Below are 25,538 nucleotides of genomic sequence, written 5' to 3' on the forward strand. Positions count from 1 at the left end.
AATCCCTATTTTCATCTTTGACTCTACCTCTTTACTTTCTACCCCCTACCCGAACCAGGGTTTGTATTCCCACACCCTGCATTTATTGGTGCAGTTGGTTAGAGGCAGGGGTAGATGATGGTAGTGCAGCAATTTGCAGTTAGATGTGGCATCTAGGCCTGTGCTAGCATTGTAGCAGCTAACAATAGCTAAAGCTGTGGTAGTACGATAGCATCTTAGCAGTTAGCATTGGCAGCTAGCAGTTAACATTAGCAGTATAGGTGAATCTAACTGTATTGTCTTCTTCTGTTCCTCTTAGCAGGTAGCGGTTAGCATTTAGCATTAGCATTGGCATTAGCTAAATGGTTGCATCGGAACTGTATTGTCTTCTTCTGTTCTTCTTAGCGGTTAGCATTAGCATTAGCTAAATGGTAGCATCGGTACTGGCCACTAGCTGGAGCATCTCTGGGTCAGTTGAACGTGGCAGTGCTGTTTGGATTGTGTAGGAGCAGTGTGAACTGGCACTAGGTGGGGTGACTCCAGAGTTAACCGCCTAGCCTCCTGGAGGTGTCGTGGGACTAAGTAGGCGAAACACCGTTGAAGGGAGGTATCCACCTGATGACCCCCAGAGACGTGTTAGGAATCACTGCTCTTTGGCAGGTATAGAGGCAGATTAGAGCTCCAAGGTTCTTCACTGAGAATGAATCCTCTTTTTGAGTACAAGGATCTTGTGTTTAAATTAACTCTCATCTCATTACATTATAATGACTCATGCATTCATGTAAAAGCAGGATTTTGCTGTTGTAGTTTGTAAAGATGATTTTAACAGCTGAAATTCTGGTCTTTCTATCTGCATCGCCGCTGAGGCTCATGGGTATTGTAGTGTTTTAGTGTTCCATCAGTTTTACTGCACCTGCTGCACAGCAACGCTGCAGTTTTGTACTTTGAAACAGCAGCAGAGCACAGCTCGAGCTCTTCCAGGCCATAATCAATGTTTTTATGACAACATCAAATCAAGCGTGTTGGAGACTCTGGTAGAGAATCATCATCTGAACCTGCAGCTTCAGCTTCAGGAGCTTCAAAGAGACTTTCAGCTCATAGTTTATCTGTCAGACACGACTTCGCTGTTCTGCTTCATCACATCGTTTCCAGAGAAGAAGAAGCTGAAAAAAGCCTCCGATGACGACCTGCTGAGCAGCAACCAGCAGACTCAGTCAGAGAGCAGCTGGTGGACATAGAGCAGCATTTAGCAGTAAAGAGCTGGAGAAGACCAAACACAGAGCTCAAAGAGAGAGAATTACTGGACTGACGTTCATCAGGTGAAACAAACACGACTCCTCATCAATCATCATGTTGCTCATGTTTGCTAATAATTTTAATAAATCATCTTCAAAGGTGAAGATATGTTAATGTTGTTTTCACAAACTGAAAACAAGCAGACAGAAAACAAAGTTATTGAAGGTCTAAAACAGGTTCGACATTATTTTCCTGCTTCATCCTCATAGAAACCTCCAGGAACTTTTTTCATTTCAAACGTTCATCAGCTGGACACAACACGACTCCATTCTCAGTGTCTCTGACCTGAAGATTTCAAGTTTCCACATCACACTGTTCAAGTTTCATACTGGACCACGACTGGCTGCCAAGTGGTTATGATGTCATAAATCCTGCAGGTAAGTCCAGGTGTTAAACTAAGGTGAGCTCAGAGGAACTTTCTCTCTTCAGCACTGAATCTGAAAATGAACTGAAGCTGAAAGGAACAAGAGGAGGAAGGAACAATAAGAAAAGCATGTTTCTGAGTGGAGGGAGGCTCTAATTATCATACCTGCAGGGCACAGCAGCTCTGTGCTCTGATAGGATGGCCAGGTAGGTTCAAAAACCGAAAACAACTCACCTCAACTGTGGATCAGAGGGCTGAGCTGGTTCTCTACACTGAAGGACTGATGAGATAGTGAGAGGCAGGTGTGTCGGCAGGTGGGGATGGTTTGAGAATGTGGACATGTGAATGGTGACTGAGGGAGTCAGGTGAGACATCTGGTGGACAGGTGAAGAGTGACAGCAGGTCTGACAGTAAAGTTGTTCTTTATACTTGAGGTGTTGCTGCAGTTCTGACCTCTTCAGACTTCACACCTTGGAAGAAAGTGAAGGTGTGCCAGATGTCCCTCTTCTGCTTAGACAGGTGGACAACGACAGGTGTGCAACATCCATGAAGGAGTAATATTACAAGAACACTGCTGTGTTTAAAAATGAATGAGACAGAGAGAAAATAAACGAACATGTGAAAACCTGGAACACCATTTTTTTTGTGCAATACTTTTTAATTACTACTGTTTATTATTTTGCTATTTTATTATCATGTATATAATGTTTTTACTGCTCGCTATTTTGATATTTTATTATGTATAGTTTGTTCTTTATAGTCTTATTTTCACTTATTTCACTGTGTGTAATGCTGCTGCTGCACTGCAATTTCCCAGCTTGGGATAAATAAAGTCTATCTATCTATCTATCTATCTATCTATCTATCTATCTATCTATCTATCTATCTACTGTATCTATCTATCTATCTATCTATCTATCTATCTATCTATCTATCTATCTATCTATCTATCTAAGAGAACGGAGCCCGCTAACAATCACACAGGAGCTGTTTCACGTGGTTCACGACCCTAAAAGGATGTAAACCCTGTGGTGGTGTTGCCTCCAGGTTGCAGCAGCAGCCTCCAGCAGCGGTACAAAATATAACCAATAACTGAATTATGATGTGTTGTTTTGGATCAAGAGACTTAGCATGAGTCAATCTGAAGCTTGACAACAGCAGCGAGTTGGAAAGTAATGACAGGCTGCCCCCCCTACTGGTGGAGGTTGTTGGGGTTGGATAGCCTGAAATGAATACCTGCAGACGGTACTCAGGGCCAACTAATATCATGTTTGGTGTTGAGAAAATATAATTAATCAGTTTTTCCGTCCAGCAGCTGACTGGAGGCTGCTGCAGGTTCACCAGCAGCTTCAGTCACGCAGACGACTGAGTCACTGTGAGTTCAGCCTGCCGCTGCTCTGCTGGTTCCGGTTCACACCTGCTGTCAAACACGCTACTGCACTCCGATCAGCTCATTTCAGACCACAAGACGGGTTCAGCTTGTCTCCTCCTCCCTGCAGCCTCCACTGTGTGTGAATCTTAAAACAGCAGTTTTAGCAAAACATAAGCTGCCCACATTTTAACAGAGGAGGGACAATCTGTTAGCCAAGTAAAAGTAGTAATACCACAGTGTAGAAGTACTCTGTTACAAGTAAAATCACACATTCAAAAAGTATACACATAAATACATTATGCAGGACGGCTCATTTTAGAATAATATATTGATGTTTCATGTGTTCATCAGTCCTGCTGCTGAGGTCAGTACTGCTCAGTTCATCACACACCACGACTGAATTCATTGATTTAGTTTGTATTAATAATCTGAACTATGCAGCTTCTGACTGTCTGTTAACTGTTAGTGTTCACGAGGTGCGATCCCATCAATGTTTGTCTGACAACAGAAACAGAACAATATGCAAATGAGAACAACTGAAGTGTGTGTGTGTGTGTGTGTGTGTGTTGACCCAGTTGTTGCAGGCTGCTGACATACAGAGTTATCTTTAGTCATCCAGCAGGGAGGCTGAGGATGATGGCAGCTGCTCTGATTAGCGACGGTTGCCTGGCAACAGTTTGGACTGTTTACAGTGTGTTTCCATGTTAACGTTCGCAGACTCCTGCTGACCACAGTGAGGGTTCGATAAATGTCTGTCACACTGCAGATGACAGAAATAGCTTCATGTTGTACAGGGTGCAGATTCAGACTCGTGGTTACTCGCTGTTTATGTTGCAGAAACGGAGCTTCGTCTGACACTCGTTGTCTGTGATCAGGTGCTTGTACAGACAAAAATTCCCACGTTGATCACCAGCAAGCTTCCCCAAAGAGGAGTAAAGAAAAATGTCTGATGTCTTACTTTACAACAGTGAACACAACATTAGCATATGTTGTATATGCTGTAGATATTCTTTTTTGTGCAATACTTTTTCTTACTACTGTTTACTATTTTGCTATTTTATTATTAATATGTATATAATCTTTTTACTGCTCACTGTTTTGATATTTTATTATGTATAGTTTGTTCTTTATAGTCTTATTTCACAATTTTTTTCACTTATTTCACTGTGTGTAATGCTGCTGCTGCACTGCAATTTCCCAGCTTGGGATAAATAAAGTATATCTATCTATCTATCACCTTTAACGTTAACACTGTACTAAACCTGAACATTCAGCATCCAGCAGCTACAGAACAGCTTGATGATTCACGTGTTGATGAGTCGTGTTTGTGTCAGTCCAGTATTCTCTCTCTTTTACCTCTGTTTTTGGTCTCCTCCAGCTCCTGAGGGAAAAATCTGTCTCTATCTGCTAAATGCTGCTCTATGTTCCTTTACTCAAGTAGAAGCACCAATACAGTACAGTATAGATAGATAGATACAATAGAAGAACACACACACACACACACACACACACACACTTCGACTTAACCCTCTGGGAGACAGAGTTGGGGGAGGGATTACGCAGCATTTTTCACTTTCTCTACTGTGACTCTGTCTGACTATTTATAACACACACACACACACACACAATCACACACACACACACACACACACACACACACCTTGTCAGGCTTTATCTCTTGTCTGTCTCCTCCCCACTGACTCATGACTGAGCGAATTACATCAGGAATGGGCATCTGTCGTGTGTGTGTGTGTGTGTGTGTGTTGATTCCAATTGATGTTTCCATGGATTAAATGTGTTGTTGCTGATGAGCTGATGGGAAGGATTTCTTGGACTGGTTGAGGTATGTGTGTGTGTGTGTGTGTGTGTGTGTGTGTGTGTGTGTGTGTGTGTATAATTTATATGTGAAGATAAAATGCAGACATTACTTTCATTACTGATTATTCGTTTAGTCAAATGACAGAAAAACATCCAAATTAAAATACTTTCAGTTTACGTTGATATAAAAACATAAACAGAGAAAAACAGTAAATCCAGAAAGTCGTTGTAATTTTTCTTAAATTAACGACTTGTTTAACGATGATCAGACTTGTTGATGATTTGCTTTTTGTTTTTTTTTTTGCTTTTTGTTGACTCATTGGTGAAGCTTTGAGACATTCACTGTCTGTGTGCTGCGATATGACCTCATCTCCTGAATTTCCCCGACTGGGGATTAATAAAGTCTTATCTTATCTTATCTTATCTCAGAAACGAGATGTGGAGTACTGCCTGTACACAAAGTAACACCGGTAACCAGAAGATAAGTGAAAGTGCTGAAGCTCCACATTCACCGCAGATTAATTAACTTTTATACAGAAATATACAAAATGCTGAAGATCTACATCAGAGTCACAGCTGGCAGGTTTCCACGCACAAGTCAAAAATCATAGATATAAAATACACATTTACAACAGAACATATGTAAAATATATCAGTTTTAAAAGGTAAAGAGTGAAGAAGATGAAATGTGCAAAGTGTTGACTGAAGAATAATGTTCACAGCAAGAAGAAGACCTGAAGCACGCGGACGTGTCCTTTAATATCCTGGGAGAAAAGATGGGTGATAGAAAGTCAGAGAAGCTGCGTCATGCTGGGCTAGCACCACACACACACACACACACACACACACACACACACACACACACACTCTGCAGGAGATCAATATGCTGTGGCGGAGCCAAGGTTGTGAGTCAGCACCGACTCCTCAGCATCTTTTCTCTCATCGTCTGTTAAAAATCTTTGTCTTTTTTTTAAGTAAAGCACGCTGTGTGAACATGATGATAAAAGCTGTGTTAGCGCTCCAGTCAAGATTTTATACAGGAAGCATCCAAGAACTTCTTTAAAAAAACATTTAAATTACATTTTTAGAGTATAGTAATATTGAGAATATTGCAGTGGTGTTTGTTTTTGTTTAATACTAAAGTAATGTGAAAATTCCTCAAAGCTGTACTTAAGTGCAGTACTCAAGTGAATGTACTTAGTTACATTTCTCCAATGACTACAATACTCTAACAATGGTGTTTCTTTACTTCCATGTCTTCAACATCTTCACCAGGTGCTGACAAAAAGGGGACCTGTTAGCTTTAGCCTCAGTCTGTTAGCATGATGTCATCATTCTCATTTCAAAACACACAGATTTGAACGTTGAAGTCACCTGGAGAGTTAGCTTTAGCATTAGCCAACAGCAGCGTTAGCTACGGCTGATAAATCTGGTGGTGACGGACAGTCGACATTTCAGCTTATTTTTACTTCTGTCTGTGATTTTTGATTCTATTGAACACTAAATATGTGCCGTGTGACGTAACAACGCTAACATAAGGTCGTAACGAATGGCCACTAATTGAACATTAGCACCAGGTTACACAGTTTGTTCCAGTAAACTTTATATGACAATTATTTAGAAGTGATTGATCCAAACAAATAAAGTTTTACCGTAACCAAACAATCCCAAAATAAAATAACATAATAATCAATGAAATGCTGATTACAGGCCTCAAAATGATCCTGTTCATTGTTTTGGTTCCACATATTGATCTCTGAACACAGACAGATGTCACTGAACACATCACATTATCTATCAGACTGTGTTATTGATTGAGGTCACACCAGAATAAAAGCTTCATTTCCTAACTTTTCCAAGAACAGAGAGGATGCTGGGGGAACAGAGAGGATGCTGGGGGAACAGAGAGGATGCTGGGGGAACAGAGAGGATGCTGGGGGAACAGAGAGGATGCTGGGAGGATGCTGGGGGAACAGTGGGTCCACTGTGGCTGCAGGCTCTGTTTACAGACTGGTGGGAGTCTGTTTGTTCGCTGTGTGCAGCTTCATTCACTGTGATGTGGATCACGTCGAGGTCTACGCGACACAAAGGCTTCTCTGTGTGACCTGCTGTGTGTGTGTGTTGTCAGGTTAATAGGACTTGTGAGGACTCATGACAGCTACGACCTTTATGAGGACACTTTGGAGGTCTTCATGCTGCCTGCTGGACTGGTTCAGATTAGAGTTCAACTGGGGTTCAGTTAGAGTTAGATTAAGAATTAAAAACAACTTTTTTCCCCCCAAAAAAAAATCAAGACGACAAAACTAAATAAAAAGTAACCTTTGAGAAAAAGAACGATGATGAAACACAATCATTTTACAAATAAATTTGACAAATAAAAACTAAATAATAATGTGAAAGATGGACGGAAAAACTGATTAATTATATTTTCTCAACACCAAACATGATATTAGTTGGCCCTGAGTACCGTCTGCAGGTATTCATTTCAGGCTATCCAACCCCAACAACCTCCACCAGTAGGGGGGGCAGCCTGTCATTACTTTCCAACTCGCTGCTGTTGTCAAGCTTCAGATTGACTCATGCTGAGTCTCTTGATCCAAAACAACACATCATAATTCAGTTATTGGTTATATTTTGTATCAGTAATTTAAATTATGAAGTAATTTAACTGTAGTGAAGCAAAAAGTACGATATTGGCTTCCAAAAATTAGAGTAAAAATATAAATTAGCATAAAATGTAGATGCTCAAGTGAAGTACAAGTACCTCAAAACTGTATTTAAGTACAGTACTTGAGTAAAGGTACTTAGTTACAGTCAGTCCTGGGATAGATGATGACCAGTCCAGCGGACGTTTCACACACTTCCAGGCAGAGGTGGAAAGTAACTGAGTACATTTACTCAAGTAAACTTCACTTGAGTATTTACATGTTATGCTAAATTGTACTCTTACTTCACAAATCAGAGAGAAATTACATACTTTTTACTTCAGTATATTTATTTCCTGTACCTTTAGTTACTTTGCAGAATCAGATTAATAATACCAATAAAACTATTTATAATATTATAGTTTACTGTAAGATACCTTGTAAGGATCTGAATCAGTCCCACCTTAAATTTGAAGTACTCTGTAATGGGCCATTCTGGATAATGAGTACTTTTACTTTTGGCACTTTAACTACATTTTCATGCTAATACTTTTGTACTTTTAACATTTTCAATGCAGGACTTTTACTTGTAAGTGAGTACTTCTACAGGTAAAACATGTCATCACTTCTTCCACCTGTGCTTCCAGGTGACCTTCTGTTCTTCTAACTTTGAGTCTTTGAAGTATTTTGTCATAAAAGATTTCTTTCGTCAAAGTTTGGGAGAAGTAGAAACATGAAACTGAAGATTTTGTCTTTATTAGAAGATAAATGAGGATTTCCTGCTGGACTGGACAGAAACATCTGAAGTCACTGTCATTCCTCTCATTATTAATATCATTATTATTAATATTATTATTATCATGATGATTATCATGGTCTGTCTGTGTTTGAAGGCCTCAGCTCCAGTCTGTGAAGCTGCTCGCCACCTGCTGGCCATCAGCTGTCACTGTCTCAGATTTTTACCTGAGTCATTTCAGTGACATCACCCAAAACTGAAAGGTCAAAGGTCAGCTAGATAACAGAAGGATCACATGATCAGACCCTTCTGTGATCATCATGATCAGAACTGGCTGTTTTCACTGGATAAGAAGAATAAAAACTCACAAACATGAAAACTTGAATGAGTCTTTACAGAAGTGGTTTTTCAGCGTGAGGCTCTGCTTTGGTGACCTGGCTGACAATTTTCATTCTTTATATTTCACCAAGCAGAACACTGAGAATCCAGACATTAAAGAACTTAAACACAGACACGACGAGTCCTTGAAGCTCTCTCAGCTTCGACACGACGACCACAGGAAACAGGAAACAGGCCTCAGCTTGTGGGAACTGCGGAGTCATTCTGCTCTGATTCTGGTTCGGGTTCATTCTCACAGGAAGATGTGCTCCACGAGCCGAGCTCCCTCCAGGTCCGGGGACGAGACTCTGGTCCCACTCTGGTCCAGCAGGACGGACAGGACGGCCCGGCTCAGGTCGGCCCGGTTCAGATCGGAGCACAGAGACGCCGTGTCTGTCCAGACGTCCACTGAAGAGCTGCTGTCCTCCAGGATCACCTCCTCCAACACTCCTGAGAAGACACACAGCGAGGTCAGAGGTCACCTCAGGTCACGTGATGCGTTGGTTTGATTGGGTCTCTTTCTTGGTTAAGGATCAGATTCCGGACCCTGTTTTCCTGAAACTGTGTGAAAAATTCTAAGTACAAACACACGAAGGACGACCTGAACCGTGGCGCTTCACACCGCGGCCGAACAACCAATCAGACACTTTGTTTACCTCGTCCTCGACTGACGAAGCTGTCCAGGAGCTGCAGAGCTAGTTCCTGCTGCTGAGGGTCCGCCAGCAGAGTGGAACAGGCCACGCCCACTGGCAAGATGGCCGCCTGGCGCCGCAGAGGTTCTGTCAACAGCTGGAGGAGCGAGAGGCTGGGCGAGCGACATAGAACCCACATACAGTCCTCTGAGAGAGAGAGAGCGAGAGAGAGAGCGAGAGTGAGAGAGAGAGAGAGAGAGAGAGAGAGCGAGAGTGAGAGAGAGAGATAGAGAGAGACTCAAACACTGATTATTGTGTGAGTGTCCCAAAAAACATAAAAATACAACACACTCACACACACACACTCACACACACACACTCACACACACACTCACACACACACACACACACACACACTCACACACTCACACTCACACACACACACACACACACACACACACTCACACACTCACACACTCACACACTCACACTCACACACTCACACTCACACACTCACACTCACACTCACACTCACACACACACTCACACACACACTCACACTCACACACACACACACACACACACACCAGCTGTGAGGTCCTTGCAGTGGCTCATGAACTCGGCAGCGCTGTGGATCAGGCCTCTCTTGCACATGCTCAGTGCGGTCTTCCTGTCCGGCCCGCAGGCCTCGTAGATGACGGTGGCCAACGCCAGACACGTGTCGGCCACACCGGGGTTCTTCTGAGCATGCTCGGTCAGGATGTCGCCCAGATCCTCAGAGAAGGTGAGTCTGGTGGGAGGATGAAGACTGTCGAGACCTGAACAGCGACAGGGGTCAGACGGACCGTTTCAGATTCTCTGCTGTGTTTACCTGTCGTGGGCGACGGCGTGGGTGACGAGCTGCGTGGCGCCGTGCCGCAGCACGCAGCGGACGGCGTGCGGGGACAGAGCAGCTGACAGCCGGTCGCCGGCCGGGACGGTCATCAGCAGGGCCTGGAAGAAGAGCAGGAGAGGGGAGACGGACCCCGGGGGCCCCTTCACACCTGGCAGAGAGACAGGTGTGCAGGAAGACAAACGTCAGCCAATAAACAGAAAACAAACTTTGTCTCGTTCAGATCATGGAGTCCGTTACTGACAGTGAGCTAGAAGCAACGTGATTGGTTGATTAGTTACAGAAGAACAGGTACCTCAGGTCTGCAGGGCGGTGCAGCACCTGAGTGAAGGTGTCGTCTGTGTGTTTCCTACCTTCAAACAGCTCCATGGTATCGAGGTTCCTCAGGACTCCTCGAGGAGATCTGGCAGCGAGGAGAGCAGCCTCCTCATACTGAGCTGAATCAAAGAGCTCCATAAACCTGACAGAGAGGAGGACAGACAGGGACAAGGTCCAGAGAGAGTCCGCAGAGTTCAGATAAACCGATCAGACCTGAACGCAGCACCTGTCCAAGTAATCTGTCAGGAGTCTGGACCCGTCGACTCCGCTCGGCTCTTCGTCCTCAAACAGCTCGGCGTCGACGCTGCGGGCATCTTCATCCGTCACTGCGGGACAAACAGCGGGAGGTTGGTGAAAGGCGTTTCTATGAATGAATAACGTATGAGCGCGGGGACGTCTTCACTGCACCTCATGTGTTTGATTTAGACCGAGTTCCCCTGAACACAACACCAAGATGGATTCAAACTGAAGAATCGAGGCAGATTCTGATCAGTTATCATCACTGTTGAAGAAGTTAACATGGTGTGCCCGTGTTTGTCCTCATGAAATGAGATGGGACAGGCTGAGTTGAGATAATATTTAGTGAAATTTTTACTGCCATTACTTTTTAACCCTTTAAACATCCTCTGCAGAGCCATTAAACCATCACTAAAACTGTCTGTTCCCAGACAGCTTTGTTAAATTTAATCTTCTGACTGCAGCAGTGTCTCACCGCTCGTCTGTCTGACGTTCTCCAGCGTGGAACCCAGGAGTTCCTCCAGAGGAACCTGCTGCTTCTCGCTCTCCCAGTCGGACAGACGGTCAGACACAAAGCTCAGACGCTTGTATCTGCAGACAGACGGACAAACAGCTCCGTGGACAAAGAGGCCGAGAGTCAAATGTCACGATCAACAGCCCTGAACGCATCTTTATCTTAATAATGAGACACGTGTTCAGTTTACGTCACCACACCTGGACACAGACTGGCCAAACTGAGGCGCTTAGACGCTTCAAGACCTGCAAATACTTTGTCCCATACTTCAACTAAACCGATGATTTCCAATAAAACACAGCAGAGTTGAAGCAGAGTTATTTTTGACCCATTCTCACACTTTATCTGACAGCAGTTTTAGTGCTTCTGCTCTTACAGGACTTTCAGTCGGTTGTTCTCGGAGCTCAGCCGGTCTCGGTGGTGCTCGGCAGCCTGCAGCTTGGCGTCCAGCTCGTCTTTGACCTCCAGGGGGACGCAGTGACTCTTCCTGTCCAGTAGGGCGGCTCTCTGGGCTTCGAGATGCCTCAGATGTCGCTCCAGAGCCTCTGGATCCTCTGACTCGGCCACCGTCAGACCTGGGGGACGAGACGAGGATGAGGTGACACAGACGCTCGTTCCTGCCACGGATGAGCTCCTGAGTACTGACACATAGAAAGACCCCCAACTCTCCTTCACAAGAGCAAGACACCCACACTGAGACGTTAAGCTGTCCAATTTAAAAAACCTTTAGATTTGTGTCCACTCCAGTGTTTCCAGGTGGTTTTGTACAGAGCTCTGTCCACTGTGAAACACCTGAACAGCATGAAAACTGCTAAATCTCTTCTTCTTCGTCGTCTTTTCAGTTGGCAAAAAAACAAAACTGCATCGGAGCAAACATCAGGAGAGAGACGGACAGCCGACTGACCGGCCGACAAAATCAACGCAGGTCCAGTCTGAGATCCGCTGCGCTGCGTCTCATCACGACGTTTAAAATCAGGTCACATAGAAAGTCGGACATGTCATTAAAATATACAGTTAAATTAATTTTCTGATCTCTGTAGAGAAAGTTGGAACATTTCTGACATCCAACACACAACACAGTTCATTAACCAGGCCTGCGTATCATCAGAGGTACCAGGGATCCATGTGCTCTGCTCTCGAGATGATCTCTGTCTCCTGATCTGCTCCTGAAGTTCTGCTGTTTCCCTCCGAAGGACAAAGATCCTGGAAGGAGACAAAGAGGAAAAGCTGCTCAAGTCTTTTCACATTAAAAGATGTGTTTAAAGCTTCACTGCAGTCAAACAAATGTCATTTTCAAACGTGCCATCATGTCAGGAAGTGACACAAAAGGTTCATGAGAGTAATATTATATTATATATAATATATTCTAATGTTTTATATCTCAAGGAACGTGTGTTCCCACGTTAACAGCGAGAACAAAAAGTCCTCACAAAGACATTACAATAACACACACACACACACACACACACACACCTCTCCCTCAGGTGGGCGGCTCGTCTCTGGCAGGTTATCAGGGACTTCGGGTGTGACGTCGAGGCCGCCAGAGTCCGCCGAGCTGTTCTGGCCTCGTCCTCCTGCCGCTGCAGCGCCCTGACGACATCATCATACCCCGAATTTATGGTCAGCAGAAGTCTCTTATAGGTCGTCGCTCGTGCGATCACCTGTGCGAAACAAGACGAGGAGGACGTCTGTGAGGATTCTCAGCCATTCAGTCATGGTTGGAATCACCTGAGGCCAGGTGAGAATGCTTCTTAAATCTCCTGTGAATGGAGGACACCTGGTGTTGTAGACCTCCACCCCCACAGATTGGGTGGAAACTACAGGTTTTTCTTTTTATATCTATTTGAATATATATATATCTGTCCATGCTGTCCATTGTTGTCCTCCAGTGAGTGTCCCTCATCTTTCAGGTGGAGCTGCAAAGCTTGATTATTGGTTGACTAAAGTCATGTCTGATCCTTCCAGTGGATGCAGAGGTAATTAAACACTGATGGCCTGCTGGGACTTGAACCCAGGATCTCCTGTTTACTAGACAAATGCTTTGACCCACTGATCCACAGCACCTGAGCTTCCTGTGGCCAAAACGTTGGTTAGGTGAGGAGGTAAGTGAGACTACCTGGTGAATATATTTTTAAGTCTGTCTGACGTGAAATAACAATAAGAGTAAGAGTTCTCACAGACAGAAAGAACTTCAAGACGTGTTTCATGTCAGTGTGGATTTTTGTCTTTTGATTTGTCCAAAAAACAGGATTCATCTTTTTCTTTAAATCCAAACGTGCCAAATATTTTAAATAAAAAGTGTCCCAAAGCATCTTGGTGGAGGACGTCGCCTGAAAGTGAAGAGCTCACTGAGCAAGTATCTTGGTGACAAATGAAGTAAATTACTTTATAACAAGGCACTGCTGGGATTTGAACCCAGGATCTCCTGTTTACTAGATAGGCGCTTTAACCAACTAAGCCACAGCACCTATATGAGCTCCTTAAACTCTAATATCAAAGACTCAATCATATCAAAGACAATTCTGGACTCATACATAACACTGTGTATAATACCAGGAGGGTTGATGGAGGGCAGCAGGACTCTGATGTAGAAACGTAAAAATGCTTCACCTCTCATGCATGAGGCTTCTCCAGTTCTGACTGACTGGTCCCAGGTATTTCACTCCTGTGGGGGTCGTTATCACTGTCACTGAAACCACTTGGGTTATTAGTGCTTCTGACCCGAGGCCAAGTGTGAAGGACTGTCGTTGGAGTACAGGACTAGAACAGTGACTGTAAATTTTAGCATTGACAATAATATCCAGCATTGAAAAAGGAAACTTCACCACTGAAACACTGTATTGGAAAGAGTTGCATTGGCTGTTCTAGCTCCACACCTTGACCTGCCAAATATATACCTGGACGTATAAACCACAGATATTCAAGTTCAGCAGATAGTCGTGGACTACCCAGCAGCTTTCCTTTCTAAAACATGAACATGTTAAGGCACGTGGGCCCCAACGAAAACATATTTTATCCTCAGTGTTTCATAATTTATCCTGTGAAGGACCAGATGAGGGTAAAAAAAAATCACATGGAGACTGAAGTTGTATTAAATTATATTTGTGACCAAAAGAATTGATCAAAATATCATTAACCAGAATCAAACTAAAGAAAACTAATTTAAACAGTTTCGTAAATAGTTGATCAGACTTGCTTGGATGTTGCTGCGGCCCCATTGGTCAGCCGCTTTTAGAGAGGCAGGAAGTGGTGCAACTGGATTTATCTTCCCCTCTGTCTGTATCACGGAGAAACGGCGAGAGCAGTAAAATAAATCTTAATCGTATTACGGAGAACGTTTCCTGACTCTGTCAGACTCATAATCAATGTAAACCAAACAGTTAATTGTCATTTTGTCAATTTGTTTTTGAACAAATTAAACAGACGAGATACAATAAGGTAACTTGTAAATTATAGTGGTGCCTGATTTTTTTTAAACTTTGGACAGAGCCAGGCTAACTGTTTTCCTTCGTCCGCTGTCGCCAACTCAAAACCTATTAATGGCTTGTAGCAGATCTATATAAAGCCTTGCAGACCCTAAATAAATGATGCCTTTTTAGACAGTGGTAGTGAAATAACTCCCCCACGTTGCCCTCCATCGTACAGGTGACAGTAAATACCTTGTTGAACACAGAGCGGTAGATACTGTACCGGAGCTCGTCCGGCCCTTCTTCTGGACACTGCAGGTACTGTTTCTCATGTTTAATAAAGTCATACAGAGACTGGAAAAACCTTTCATCACGCTCACACATCAAAATGTCGGGTGTCGAATGTCGGTCTTCTTTTCTTGAAGATGAACTGTTTGACTTTGGTGGCTCACACATTGTTATTTACACAAAATTTACGCTCACTTTCACCACCGAAGCCTCTAACTTGCCCCTCCACCGGGAGACCATTTGCAAACACTCCTGTTGCTATAGTTACCGTGAACGCGTTTTCAAAAGTTTGATAGTCTTCTTTAAATACACTAAATTACGTGTCGAAGCATAAATTTTAGAGTAACATTAATACAGATACGATTGACAAAAAGATTCTAAACGACCACAAAATCGAGTGTTTTTCGATATTTTCGATCAGGCGCGATAACGGTTACCTACTCCGTGCAAATGCGTGCAGAAAACCCCGTCGCACGCTCCGAAAGCCCTCTTCTCATGATCCGCCATTAGGAGTGAACCTGTGGTAAGATCGTGCTCTGTATTTTATGAGGATATTCTCGACAATAACAACATTTAAGAGCATGTTTCATCGCAAACAACAAGCTTAAAGTCTTCTCTGTATTCCCGTGTAGGTGGGTTGAACGCCAGGATGCAGATTTTCGTCAAGACCCTCACGGGGAAGACTATAACCCTCGAGGTGGGTGAGCCGGACTGTGATGGAGGGATGCGGCGTTTAGTGACCGAATTTACGTCACTGTTAAATTAGACTTAAAATTTCACATTTAATTCCATTAATAGTCATCTGTCAACTTCTGTGGTGCCTTTATGTGTTTGAACTCAGCTAAAATGGGTGACACGCACTCGTACGTTTAAAACTAGGCTAACTGTTAGCTGCAAGCAGTTACCGAAAGCACCGTAAACACGTGTTGCAGACATCAGCCGGTTTAACGGGACCCTGTTTCCTTCTTAAAGTGTTCAATAACGTTTTTTTACGAAGTGAAATTACAATCTCTATGTGACGGACAAGTTTTTAGGATTCGTACCAAACGTGATTGTAGCTTTGACCGGAAGGACGTGTCCCGGCTCATCTGTCTTCTCGTTGCTTTTTCCAGGTTGAGCCTTCAGACACCATCGAAAATGTCAAGGCTAAAATCCAGGACAAAGAGGGTGAGTTACAGTGTGGATGCATTTCTTTATACGATGCTTTGGTGGCAGATTGCTCGGGTAGGTTTTTGTGGACAGGAAACGCAGGTTTAGATGAGAAATGTTCTTTCTGTCGAGCTTTGATTAATCTTTCTGTAAACCTTGTTTCTGAAGCCTAAATGTGTAAAATGTTGGTTCCAGCTTCAATGTGAGGAATCTGTGGTTTTATATCTTTGTAAACTTCATATGTTTTGGTTTTGGGCTTATCAAACGTTTGAAGAAATTAAAACGATCTGCAGGGCTTAATATATTTTGTGGAATAATCATTAGAGGAGCTTTCTGTCCTTAAACCTCCTTCCTGTTAATTATGGGATCATCTGTAATGTTATTAATGCACAACTTGATAATTTATCTTTATAAAATAAATCAACTTCAGTCTTGTGTTATTAATTTTTATTCTGATGAGGAGGCAAACACCTGGTTTCCTTCAGTTTTGCTCTAAATATCATTACAGATTTTATAAACGTGTTGACAGAACCACTGCTCAGTTGTTTTGTAATGTCTTTAATGAAACAGAGCGTTAATCTCACGTATTAATAGTACAGAGCTGAGGGGAATCAATGTAATAAAGGATGTTGTCAGCATCTTATAACCATAAACCACCAGGATGATGAGAAATGTTTAATTTAGTGAATTTAGGGGGTGAAATGTAGTGTATTATGTCATTCAGTCATTCATGGAGACGAGCAATGTTCTAAGGGTTTTAGTTCCTGAAACAGTTCATATTTGAAAGGTAATTGTTTAACTTGGTCTTAATTAGTATCAAGTAAATTGAAAACCACTGAAGTTGTCAATTATGTGTCAGGCAATTATACAGTTTAGCATAAACTGGAGTTTTTATTGCCTAGATCATCCTCAAACAGTAAAATGTACCAAATAAATGATGCGTGGTAACTATTGGAAACAATGTTAAAGCTCAACCTGGCTCACTGAAACCAGCAGATCTGTTCTCAGCTCGTTTTTGTGAAGCTGTGTTGGGTTTCAGGTTTAAATAATACTCAGCTGTTGTATGTTGGTCACTTCATTGACCCGGCGGGTCCAGGGTTTGTGTTGATGTGCTGGTCTCGTCTGCAGGTATCCCTCCTGATCAGCAGAGGTTGATCTTCGCCGGCAAGCAGCTGGAGGACGGACGCACGCTGTCCGACTACAACATCCAGAAGGTGAGCTGAGGGCGAGAAAATGCAAACTACGAAACTCATGAAGAGTTCAGAAGCTGCTTCTTTCAGGTCTGAATTTATTGTCCAGCTGCCACGTTATCAGCCTGCTACACCAGCAGTGAGCAAGTATTCATCATATTAAAGTCAGTGTGAGATGTTGAAGAGATGACTTTCAGAAAACGAGCCAACATCATCAACACAATGTGAAGAACTGATACTGAAGTTAGCATGCTAACCATCCGGGCTCATAATACCACTTTGTGCCTCAGAGTTGGGTTTGTTCTTTACGTCCGACACGCTGAAGCTCCTCCTGGAAGGCTGCTGTTAAATGTCGAGTTTCTCCTCAGGAGTCCACCCTGCACTTGGTGCTGAGGCTGCGTGGTGGTGCTAAGAAAAGGAAGAAGAAGTCTTACACCACCCCCAAGAAGAACAAGCACAAGAGGAAGAAGGTCAAGCTCGCTGTGCTCAAATACTACAAGGTACAAACACCTGAATCGTGTTAATGCCAGTCAGCGTCGGCTGCTTCATGCTGAGAGCTGACCTGTAAAACCTCTCTGTCCTGTGAGTCATTGATCTGAAAGAGCCGCATGTGGACATTCAGACATGTAGTCAGCTGTTGAATGAGGTTAAAGAGGACGATTTAATGTGACTGTTCATCCCAGGTTTTATTACACTTTATTAAATCAGTTCAGAATCATTTCAGCTCAAATCAACTTTAACCGTATGTTTAGATGGTGGCAGAAACATGTTGTTCCAGTGTTTCAGTCATAAAACAAATCCCAGAAGCAAACGGTTCATTTTCCCTGAACACAAACAGTCTTTAAAGCAAAGTGAGGAAGAGCTTCATCTTCATCTTCCCTTCAGTCTGAGGAAACTTTCTTTTTCTCTGAAATCTTTCCACGAAGTCTGAACTCCAGCTGGAACTGTTTTCTGTCTCCAGGTTGACGAGAACGGTAAAATCCACCGGCTGAGGCGCGAGTGTCCCGCCGACGAGTGCGGCGCCGGCGTCTTCATGGCGAGCCACTTCGACCGTCACTACTGCGGGAAGTGCTGCCTCACCTACTGCTTCAACAAGCCTGAGGACAAGTAGACAGGGACAGACTGAAGGGCGTCAATAAAGACAAACGTTTGCCACAACTCAAAGCCTCTGTGTTTCATTTGAAGGTGAACTGACGGTCGCTGCGGATGGTAGAAACGTTTCTGTTGACCAGCTGTTGTAATATGACACGATCAGTTTGTCCTACAACTCTAATGCTGCTCATTTCTTCACTGTGTTAAAGGTTTCCAGGAATTATACTGTGTCGTATTTGGACCATTAGTAGCTGAACGCTATTTTTAACTGACAGATACAATCGTTTCAGATACTTTTCAATTCAGAGGTAAATATTGTGCTTTTTACTTTTTAATTTCCAAAGTTAAGATTAATACAAAGTCCAACCAACAAATTAGTATCAGTAAAGCTTTATTGATCACAAACGAGTCCACAGTATATAAAGTAGTAAAACACTATTAAAATCAGTTGCAATTTTAAAGTGATGTACACGTTAATACACCGATCATAAACTTTACATGCAATACTTACACATGTAATTGTATTAGTACACAGGGGTACAATCTGAGTACTTCCACCGCTGGTAACAAAACATCATTGAGGCAATAACAACGTAATAAGCATTTTCATTGATTCCTCACAGTTAATAAATTCATCGATCATGAGAAAAAAACTCCTAAACTAATAAAGAATTAACATGTAAGAAATAACTGTAAATTAGGAATTACACAAAGGCTAACAAAAATGAACATGCTACCTGAAAATCTATTGAGTCAACACAGGCTCAGGTGGATCCGTTTTTTAACACACTTTGTGCCTGGACATCACAATCCACAGTCGGATTTAAGTCCTGAAAATCTTAAATCTTTCTTTATACCAGCAAATGTTTGTTGGCTAAATCATAAAGCTGCTCTGATCACGCTTTCTTCTGACATTAACCACTTCCTGTTTGATGGTTCGTGCTGCTGCCCCCTGCTGCTCTGGAGTGTCACAACACCGTTATTATTATTGCCGTCCAGCGCCTGTGCTCCCAAAGCGTTTCTCTGTTAGCAAACCCTGACCGAAGATCACAAGGTCTGCCTGTAGACTGTAAACCATTCCCGGCATCCCATTGGCCCAGAGACTTCAATGCCTACAGTTACCGCCCTCCCATTGGGCCGGAGTCTACAGTTGCTCACGCTTGATGACGTTTGATTGGTTGAGAGTCTGCAGTTGACTCGTGCAGTTTCCATTAGAGTTTAGTTGTTTTTCTGCCACACTCCCGTCCAGTAGGTGGCGGCATTTGAAGCAGAAGAAGAAGAAAACGGAAAACGGGTAAAGCCTGCACTGAGTTACCTGTTCAGGTGACACACTGACCGGTCTGTGAGTGTGCAGGTAAGACTGAAACATTCATTCTTATAGCATTGTTTATGCTGTTTGTATTGACCAGTTGTCTTTTCATTGTTTGGGAATATAGCGTTAGCATTAGCATTGGCTAGCTAACAGTCGTGTTTACAGGTAACGTTAGCATTAAGTAAGTGGTTAGCTTCTCTGAGTAAAACCTCCTCAGCTCCAAATCCGTTCTGTCTGGCCCTCTACAGTATGGACCAGGTCTTCTTTGACCCGGTCTGAACACTGCTGTGTTGTGACTCTGTACTGTAAGTTAGCCCTGCTTCTGCACCTCAATTTACCTGTCTGAGACAGTAAATGGCTCTTCATCCAAAATACCAGGTCCTGGATCAGAGGTCCTCAAACTGGCCCTCTGATCCAGGACGCAGGCCTGTAATTGTTTTTTGTCTGTTGACACTGACGCTGTGTTTAACTTGGACATACACATGGACATAGACCGTTCTGGTGGTGTTATCGGTTTTTACTGAACGTGGCTTCCTGCTGTGGTCTCATCGTGTTTCCGGCTCAGATAAAATCATCTAAGTAAAACAAATCTCAGCTCATTGTGTCTGCAGGAGGCAGGAGGAGGTAAAAACTACACCTCAGCCCCACCTCACAGGAGGGAGGAGGAGTCTGCCATCAGCTGCATGGAGCAGGCCTCCTCCAGGAGTCATGTGCTGATCATGTGACTTATGTGCTTATTTCCAGAGTTCCTTCCTGTCACGTTTGAATTGGTTTTATGTTTAAATGTTTCTTTGTAGACAATAATCACCAAATGTTTGTATGTGTTCTGTGTGTCGGTGACGGGTCCTGGTTCAAAGCCCATTCAGATCTACAGGGACGACGGCGATGGGTGATGACATCAGACCCAGCAGGACCTCCCGGCTCTGTCAGGGCTGCTCTGTCTTTGTGTGGCGTCCTCCCTGAAGTGTCCTCCAGGTGAGGGCGAGTGGATTGTCTGGCTGCCACCACCAGGTAGAAAACACCTCACTTGACACGATGTGATGAAAATATGCAGGAAAGAGCAAAGACAGTCAGCTGCTGCTGTTGGCTTTCATTTGATTGGATTTTTTTTTTAAACTTTAGGTGCGTCACACCTGTGCTCACTGACTCCCTGCCTGTGGACCAGGAGCAGAACAGGTGGCTCAGCGTGTCGGCGGCGTGTTGGATCCTGTTAGTTCATCAGACTCATCAAGCTGTTCTTCGCCATCGTCAGCAGCAGGTCAGTCAGCAGAATGTGTACATTTAGCAAACTGGAAATATACACACACACATATATATATATATATATGTATATATATATATGTGTGTGTGTGTGTATAAATATATATGTGTGTGTATGTATATATATATTTGTGTGTGTGTGTGTGTGTATTTGTGTGTATATACAGTACAGGCCAAAAGTTTGGACACACCTTCTCATTCGATGCGTTTTCTTTATTTTCATGACTATTTACATCGTAGATTCTCACTGAAGGCATCAAAACTATGATTGAACACATGTGGAGTTATGTTCTTATCAACAAAAGGTGAAATAACTGAAAACATGTTTTATATTCCAGTTTCTTCTAAACAGCCCCCCTTTGCTCTGATTACTGCTTTGGACACTCTTGGCATTCTCTCCATGAGCTTCAATCTATATATATTTATATATATCTATATCTACCTCTATATCTATATATAGATATCTATATATCTATATATAGATATCTATATATAGATATACAGTATACCCTTGTTTTTCGCGGGTTACGTTCCAAAAAGAACCCGTGATAAACAAAATCCGTGAAGTAGAAACCTTTATTTTTTTTTTTACAATTATTGTACAATTAAATACTCTATTATACATTGAAAAGAAAGAACAAACCATTTTACAGGCTCAAGCATTTGTTTCACAAATAAAAGTACTTTAGAAACGGTTTTTTTTGTAACAAATAACTTCTGTACTGTGCTGTCAAATAATCATTTTAATCATCGATGTGAACAGAAGGCTTCAAATTGCGGCGATTAGCACCGCCCACCACGACCCGAGTGATTGAATTAAACGGGAGAAAATTAAAAATGATTATGAATAAATACAAAGTACAGTCGGACAAATAGTGACTCAGGTGTATTTCACTGCTCTTCAGACTGAGCCGCTGCATCCTGACTCCGCTCTGCAGTGTTTTCTTCTTCTGAAGCCCGCGGTGCAGGTGTGTTTGTTCGGGAGGAGAACATGGTGATAGGCAGTTGTTGTCGCTCTTTTTTCTTCCGCATCTTCCGCTGCCTTTTGGGCCCTGCCGCAGGTGCTTTTGTCGGTCCAGAGCGTTTTGTCGACATTATGGGTTTTAGAGTAACTCCAAATTACAAGAGAATTTGCACGTACGTAATGTAAATTTGGCGAGCTGTTTTACGTACGTGTACATATTAAACTGCAACGTTATTGACGCACAGGTAGAGAAGAAGCGGAGGGACTTTTTAGCCAATCAGAATGCAGAACACAATGCACGATGCAAATCCGTGAAGTAGCGAAACTGTGAAAAGTAGACCGCGTTATAGCGAGGGATCACTGTGTATATATATATATATATCAATATATATATATATCTATATATACATATATATCAATATATATATATCTATATATACATATATATCAATATATATATATATCAATATATATATCTATATATATCTATATATATAGATAGATAGATATCTATCTATATATATATATATATATATATATAGATTTCTTCTTCTGTGGTGCTTTTTCTTTAATTCTGTGATTTTACTTTTAATATCCATTATTAGAAGCTTCAGTGTTAAAAAGAAAACTGATTTAATTAGAATTGATCACCACAAACTGTGAGATTATTTTTTGGTCTTTTGACAGAAATATTATTTATTGTTTCAGATCTGCGTTCTTCCACTCGTGAGGACGAGTTGGAGGCGATCGTCAGTGACGTCTGCAGAGGTCGTCCCAACACGCAGGACAAGCTGACATCCAGGTGAGATAGCCCCCGCCCGTCTGACCTACACCCCCCCACACAGCAGTCATATAGTCAACAAAGACAAGCTCACATAACTGATCATAAAAACAGTGTGAGGGGTCAGACAGATGTTTAATGTTTCCTTTACTTTGTGAAATATTTCTGATGACAATTAAGGATTAAATGACAGAATTATTCATTAATTCATCTAAATATAATTCTACACTAAGCATTGAATGATAATCATTTATTTAAGCATTCAATATTATAATTATATATTAATGTTCAATTATTACTGTATTTCCTTTCATTCCTTCAAACCCACCAGAGTTTAAAGCTGAAATAATTTCATCTGAATGTTTGTCCTCTCACGTCTAACTGAGGAGACCACTCGAAGTTATTTTAAGATCAAATCTGACATTTCAGTCACATTTTCAAGGAAACATTTGAAACTTCCCATGTAAAAATTCTATTAAATTTATCAAGACTGTTCAAATCCAAATAGTCTAATTCTCAATTTCAATCACAAAAATTATGTGTGTGTGTGTGTGTGAGAAGGAAGACGAGCGGACGCTGTGACATTGTGTACTAAAATAAGGTTATTTACTTAAAAATCGTTACATTGGACAGACTGTATACAGAGTTTTCATTTCCTTGGTAAACTCATAAGGCACCGAACCAGATGCTGTACAAAACAACAACACCACCGACACGAACACATGAAACATTTACAGATTAGACATTATTCCTATACGGGGGAAAACACTAAGTTACTGCTCTTAAATAGCTACTGAATGAACGGTTAGCTTAATTCTCTCTCACACACACACTCACTCACTCTCTTTCACACACACACGTCGTCCTGCTGCTGAGGACAGAAAACCAACACAAACATTTTAAGGAACAGTCCAACAGTTTCAGCAAATCCTCTTTTTCATCCAGAGAGGGTCCAGGGTGTCTTTAGCCTAGCTTAGCACAAACACTGGAAGCAAGGGGAAGCTGTTGTAGCTGCTTCTAATATCACAATGTCACATTTTCACATTGTTGTTTCCTGTTCGACGAATCAAAGAGACCAGGAAGTTAGAAGGTGGATTTTCTCTTTTGATGGCGCTAGGCTAACAGTTCCCCCCTGTGCCCAGTCCTTGTGCTAAGCTAGGCTAACCACATTTAGACCGGTTTCCCAAATAAAATGGAATATTTCTTGGTTTTCATGCTGTAGAAAGAAGAAACTGTGACTCTTATTTTGGAACAAATGAATCTCAGACAGCCAATCAGGACGCTCAGTTTAACTTTTACATACATTTCTCTAAATCAGAAATAATCTGATTGGACGGCGGAAACCTCAGTGGGAGGAGCTAAAGTTAATCTACAGACAGTTTGAGAAGCGGAGCGACATCTGATCGATTCCTTCGGCTCCACCCACTGAGGTTTGACTCGTCCACCAGAGCAGCTCCACCGCTTCACGACTGACGTACGACGTGGTGAGACAGACGGACAGACGTGAACCAGGACGTGGACAGACGGACAGACAGGACGGGAGACGTCTCTGAGGAGTGGGCTGGACGTCGACACCACCGCAGCATCGTGTTCTGGTCTCTAACGTCTTCTTACGAGCAGGCACGGCATCTAACGATAACATTTATTTACACATTAAAATTCACATATTATTATAGTACCTTATTTTATAATTAACTCTACTTTAGAGTGGAGATATATTTCAATATGGCAGGAGAGCTCAGTCCTGAAGAGAAAACAAAACTTGGCATTTGTAGCGTTTTGAAACAAGCTGAAGAGGAGGAGGAGGGCGAGGAAGGCAGACCCTTTTCTCAGTTCATTCCTCTCCTCTCCACAGGAAGTCCTCGTCTACATTATCGTCTCGTTTGGCTTTCACAGAAAGCGTCACACCGGGCTGGAGGAAGAGGAGGAGGAGAAAGGAGTCCATGTTCGTTTCCCCGCTGCAGACAGACTGAAGATGGAGGAAGGAGGAAGGAGGAGGAGGAGGAGACGCACAGTTCAGCCCTGAGGCGGGTCCTTTTTTTAATCTCCCAACTTCTCCTCCTCTTCCTCCTCCTGATGAAGAGCGATGTACCGGGCCTGGGGAAGCCGGTCCGATCAGGTCGAACGTGTTCTGGGTTCGGGTGAATCCGGCGGCCGTGGGAAGAGGAGGAGGAGGATGAGGAGGGCGGTCAGATCTTGATGTCCTGGGACTCCACCATCTTGGCGAGCGTCTTCTTCACTCTAAGGATGGTGAGGCGGGAGGCGGGGTTATGAGCCCAGCACTCTGACATCAGCTTCAGCATGGCCCGAAGGCACTGCGGACACACACACACACACACACACACACACACACACACGGTTAAAAAAACACTTATAGACGACAGGAAGTCGTCTGAACGACCACAGAAACCCTCTGTCCCACTTTAAGATAAGATAAAGATAAGATAATGCTTTATTGATCCCACAGGAGGACGGGGGCTCCTGACTGCTGATCACATCATGGAGCTCAGATTTAACAGTCCTGTGGTTCATCCTGATACTTTCACCGGAGATAAAACTGCCCCGTTTAGCATTTAGCTTGAAGCACCACCGTGCCTCAGTACAGCGACAATATTTATTTTCTACATATTATTTCTGATAAATTCTTCTTCATTTTAGCTGTTTTTTCATTATTATTGTTTCGTCTAACTCGAGCCCTTACTGTCGCAACTCTTAAATTGAATAAATTGTTTTCAGTTTTGTCTTTTATTTTGTAGTTTATTCATTCACTCTGTCTACACTGGTTCTGTCTCATTGTCTGAAGCTCTTTGAACTGCACCAACTGTCACTGTGCGAATGGTGCTACAAATAAAGTTTGATTGATTGTAGACCAGAAGAGATGAGCTGATTTCAGATCAGATCAAACCAGAATGAT

At 42.7% G+C, this 25,538-nt stretch overlaps 3 protein-coding genes, 1 long non-coding RNA gene and 1 other non-coding gene across 5 annotated transcripts in view; 2 read left to right on the forward strand and 3 right to left on the reverse strand.

Moving 5' to 3' along the window:
* Positions 1–8,841: 8,841 nt before the first annotated feature.
* LOC121613626 (clathrin heavy chain linker domain-containing protein 1-like) lies at positions 8,842–15,044 on the reverse strand. Its single transcript, XM_041947135.1, has 11 exons — positions 14,841–15,044; positions 12,655–12,842; positions 12,296–12,384; positions 11,558–11,756; positions 11,143–11,258; positions 10,657–10,756; positions 10,466–10,572; positions 10,092–10,263; positions 9,808–10,010; positions 9,245–9,427; positions 8,842–9,038 (listed from the first exon to the last, which is right to left on the reverse strand). The coding sequence occupies exons 1-11, from the start codon at positions 15,042–15,044 to the stop codon at positions 8,842–8,844; spliced, it is 1,758 nt and encodes a 585-aa protein (XP_041803069.1).
* Positions 13,576–13,649, reverse strand: trnat-agu. Its single transcript has one exon. It is a non-coding gene; the product is annotated as a tRNA-Thr (tRNA).
* Positions 15,045–15,357: 313 nt separating the features above from the next.
* Positions 15,358–18,373, forward strand: rps27a (ribosomal protein S27a). Its single transcript, XM_041947136.1, has 6 exons — positions 15,358–15,399; positions 15,509–15,573; positions 15,989–16,043; positions 17,154–17,239; positions 17,584–17,715; positions 18,177–18,373. The coding sequence occupies exons 2-6, from the start codon at positions 15,526–15,528 to the stop codon at positions 18,324–18,326; spliced, it is 471 nt and encodes a 156-aa protein (XP_041803070.1). The 5' UTR covers positions 15,358–15,399; positions 15,509–15,525; the 3' UTR covers positions 18,327–18,373.
* A 1,231-nt stretch (positions 18,374–19,604) lies between these two features.
* LOC121613485 lies at positions 19,605–25,372 on the forward strand. Its single transcript, XR_006007194.1, has 4 exons — positions 19,605–20,630; positions 20,742–20,877; positions 22,552–22,645; positions 23,943–25,372. It is a non-coding gene; the product is annotated as an uncharacterized LOC121613485 (long non-coding RNA).
* Positions 23,120–25,538, reverse strand: part of bmpr1aa (bone morphogenetic protein receptor, type IAa) — a 48,117-nt gene continuing 45,698 nt past the window's right edge. Inside the window, exon 13 of the mRNA XM_041946863.1 lies at positions 23,120–24,939. Coding sequence (XP_041802797.1) covers positions 24,814–24,939 — 126 coding nt within the window. The 3' untranslated portion in view covers positions 23,120–24,813. The remainder of the gene's footprint in view (positions 24,940–25,538) is intronic.

Source organism: Chelmon rostratus, chromosome 11 (assembly GCF_017976325.1).
Source record: "Chelmon rostratus isolate fCheRos1 chromosome 11, fCheRos1.pri, whole genome shotgun sequence".
Classification (NCBI taxonomy): Eukaryota; Metazoa; Chordata; class Actinopteri; order Chaetodontiformes; family Chaetodontidae; genus Chelmon; species Chelmon rostratus.

What these genes read in the sequence shown, in the direction of transcription:
- LOC121613626 (XM_041947135.1), bottom strand. Translation starts at nt 15,044, where the DNA reads ATGTGTGAGCCACCAAAGTCAAACAGTTCATCTTCAAGAAAAGAAGAC. An exon ending in GCCGCCCACCTGAGGGAGAG is followed by an intron (nt 12,385 to 12,654) that starts GTGTGTGTGTGT and finishes GTCTCCTTCCAG; the next exon opens with GATCTTTGTCCTTCGGAGGG. An exon ending in CTTCGTCAGTCGAGGACGAG is followed by an intron (nt 9,039 to 9,244) that starts GTAAACAAAGTG and finishes GTGTCTTCTCAG; the next exon opens with GAGTGTTGGAGGAGGTGATC.
- rps27a (XM_041947136.1), top strand. Translation starts at nt 15,526, where the DNA reads ATGCAGATTTTCGTCAAGACCCTCACGGGGAAGACTATAACCCTCGAG. An exon ending in TAAAATCCAGGACAAAGAGG is followed by an intron (nt 16,044 to 17,153) that starts GTGAGTTACAGT and finishes TCTCGTCTGCAG; the next exon opens with GTATCCCTCCTGATCAGCAG. An exon ending in CTGTGCTCAAATACTACAAG is followed by an intron (nt 17,716 to 18,176) that starts GTACAAACACCT and finishes TTCTGTCTCCAG; the next exon opens with GTTGACGAGAACGGTAAAAT.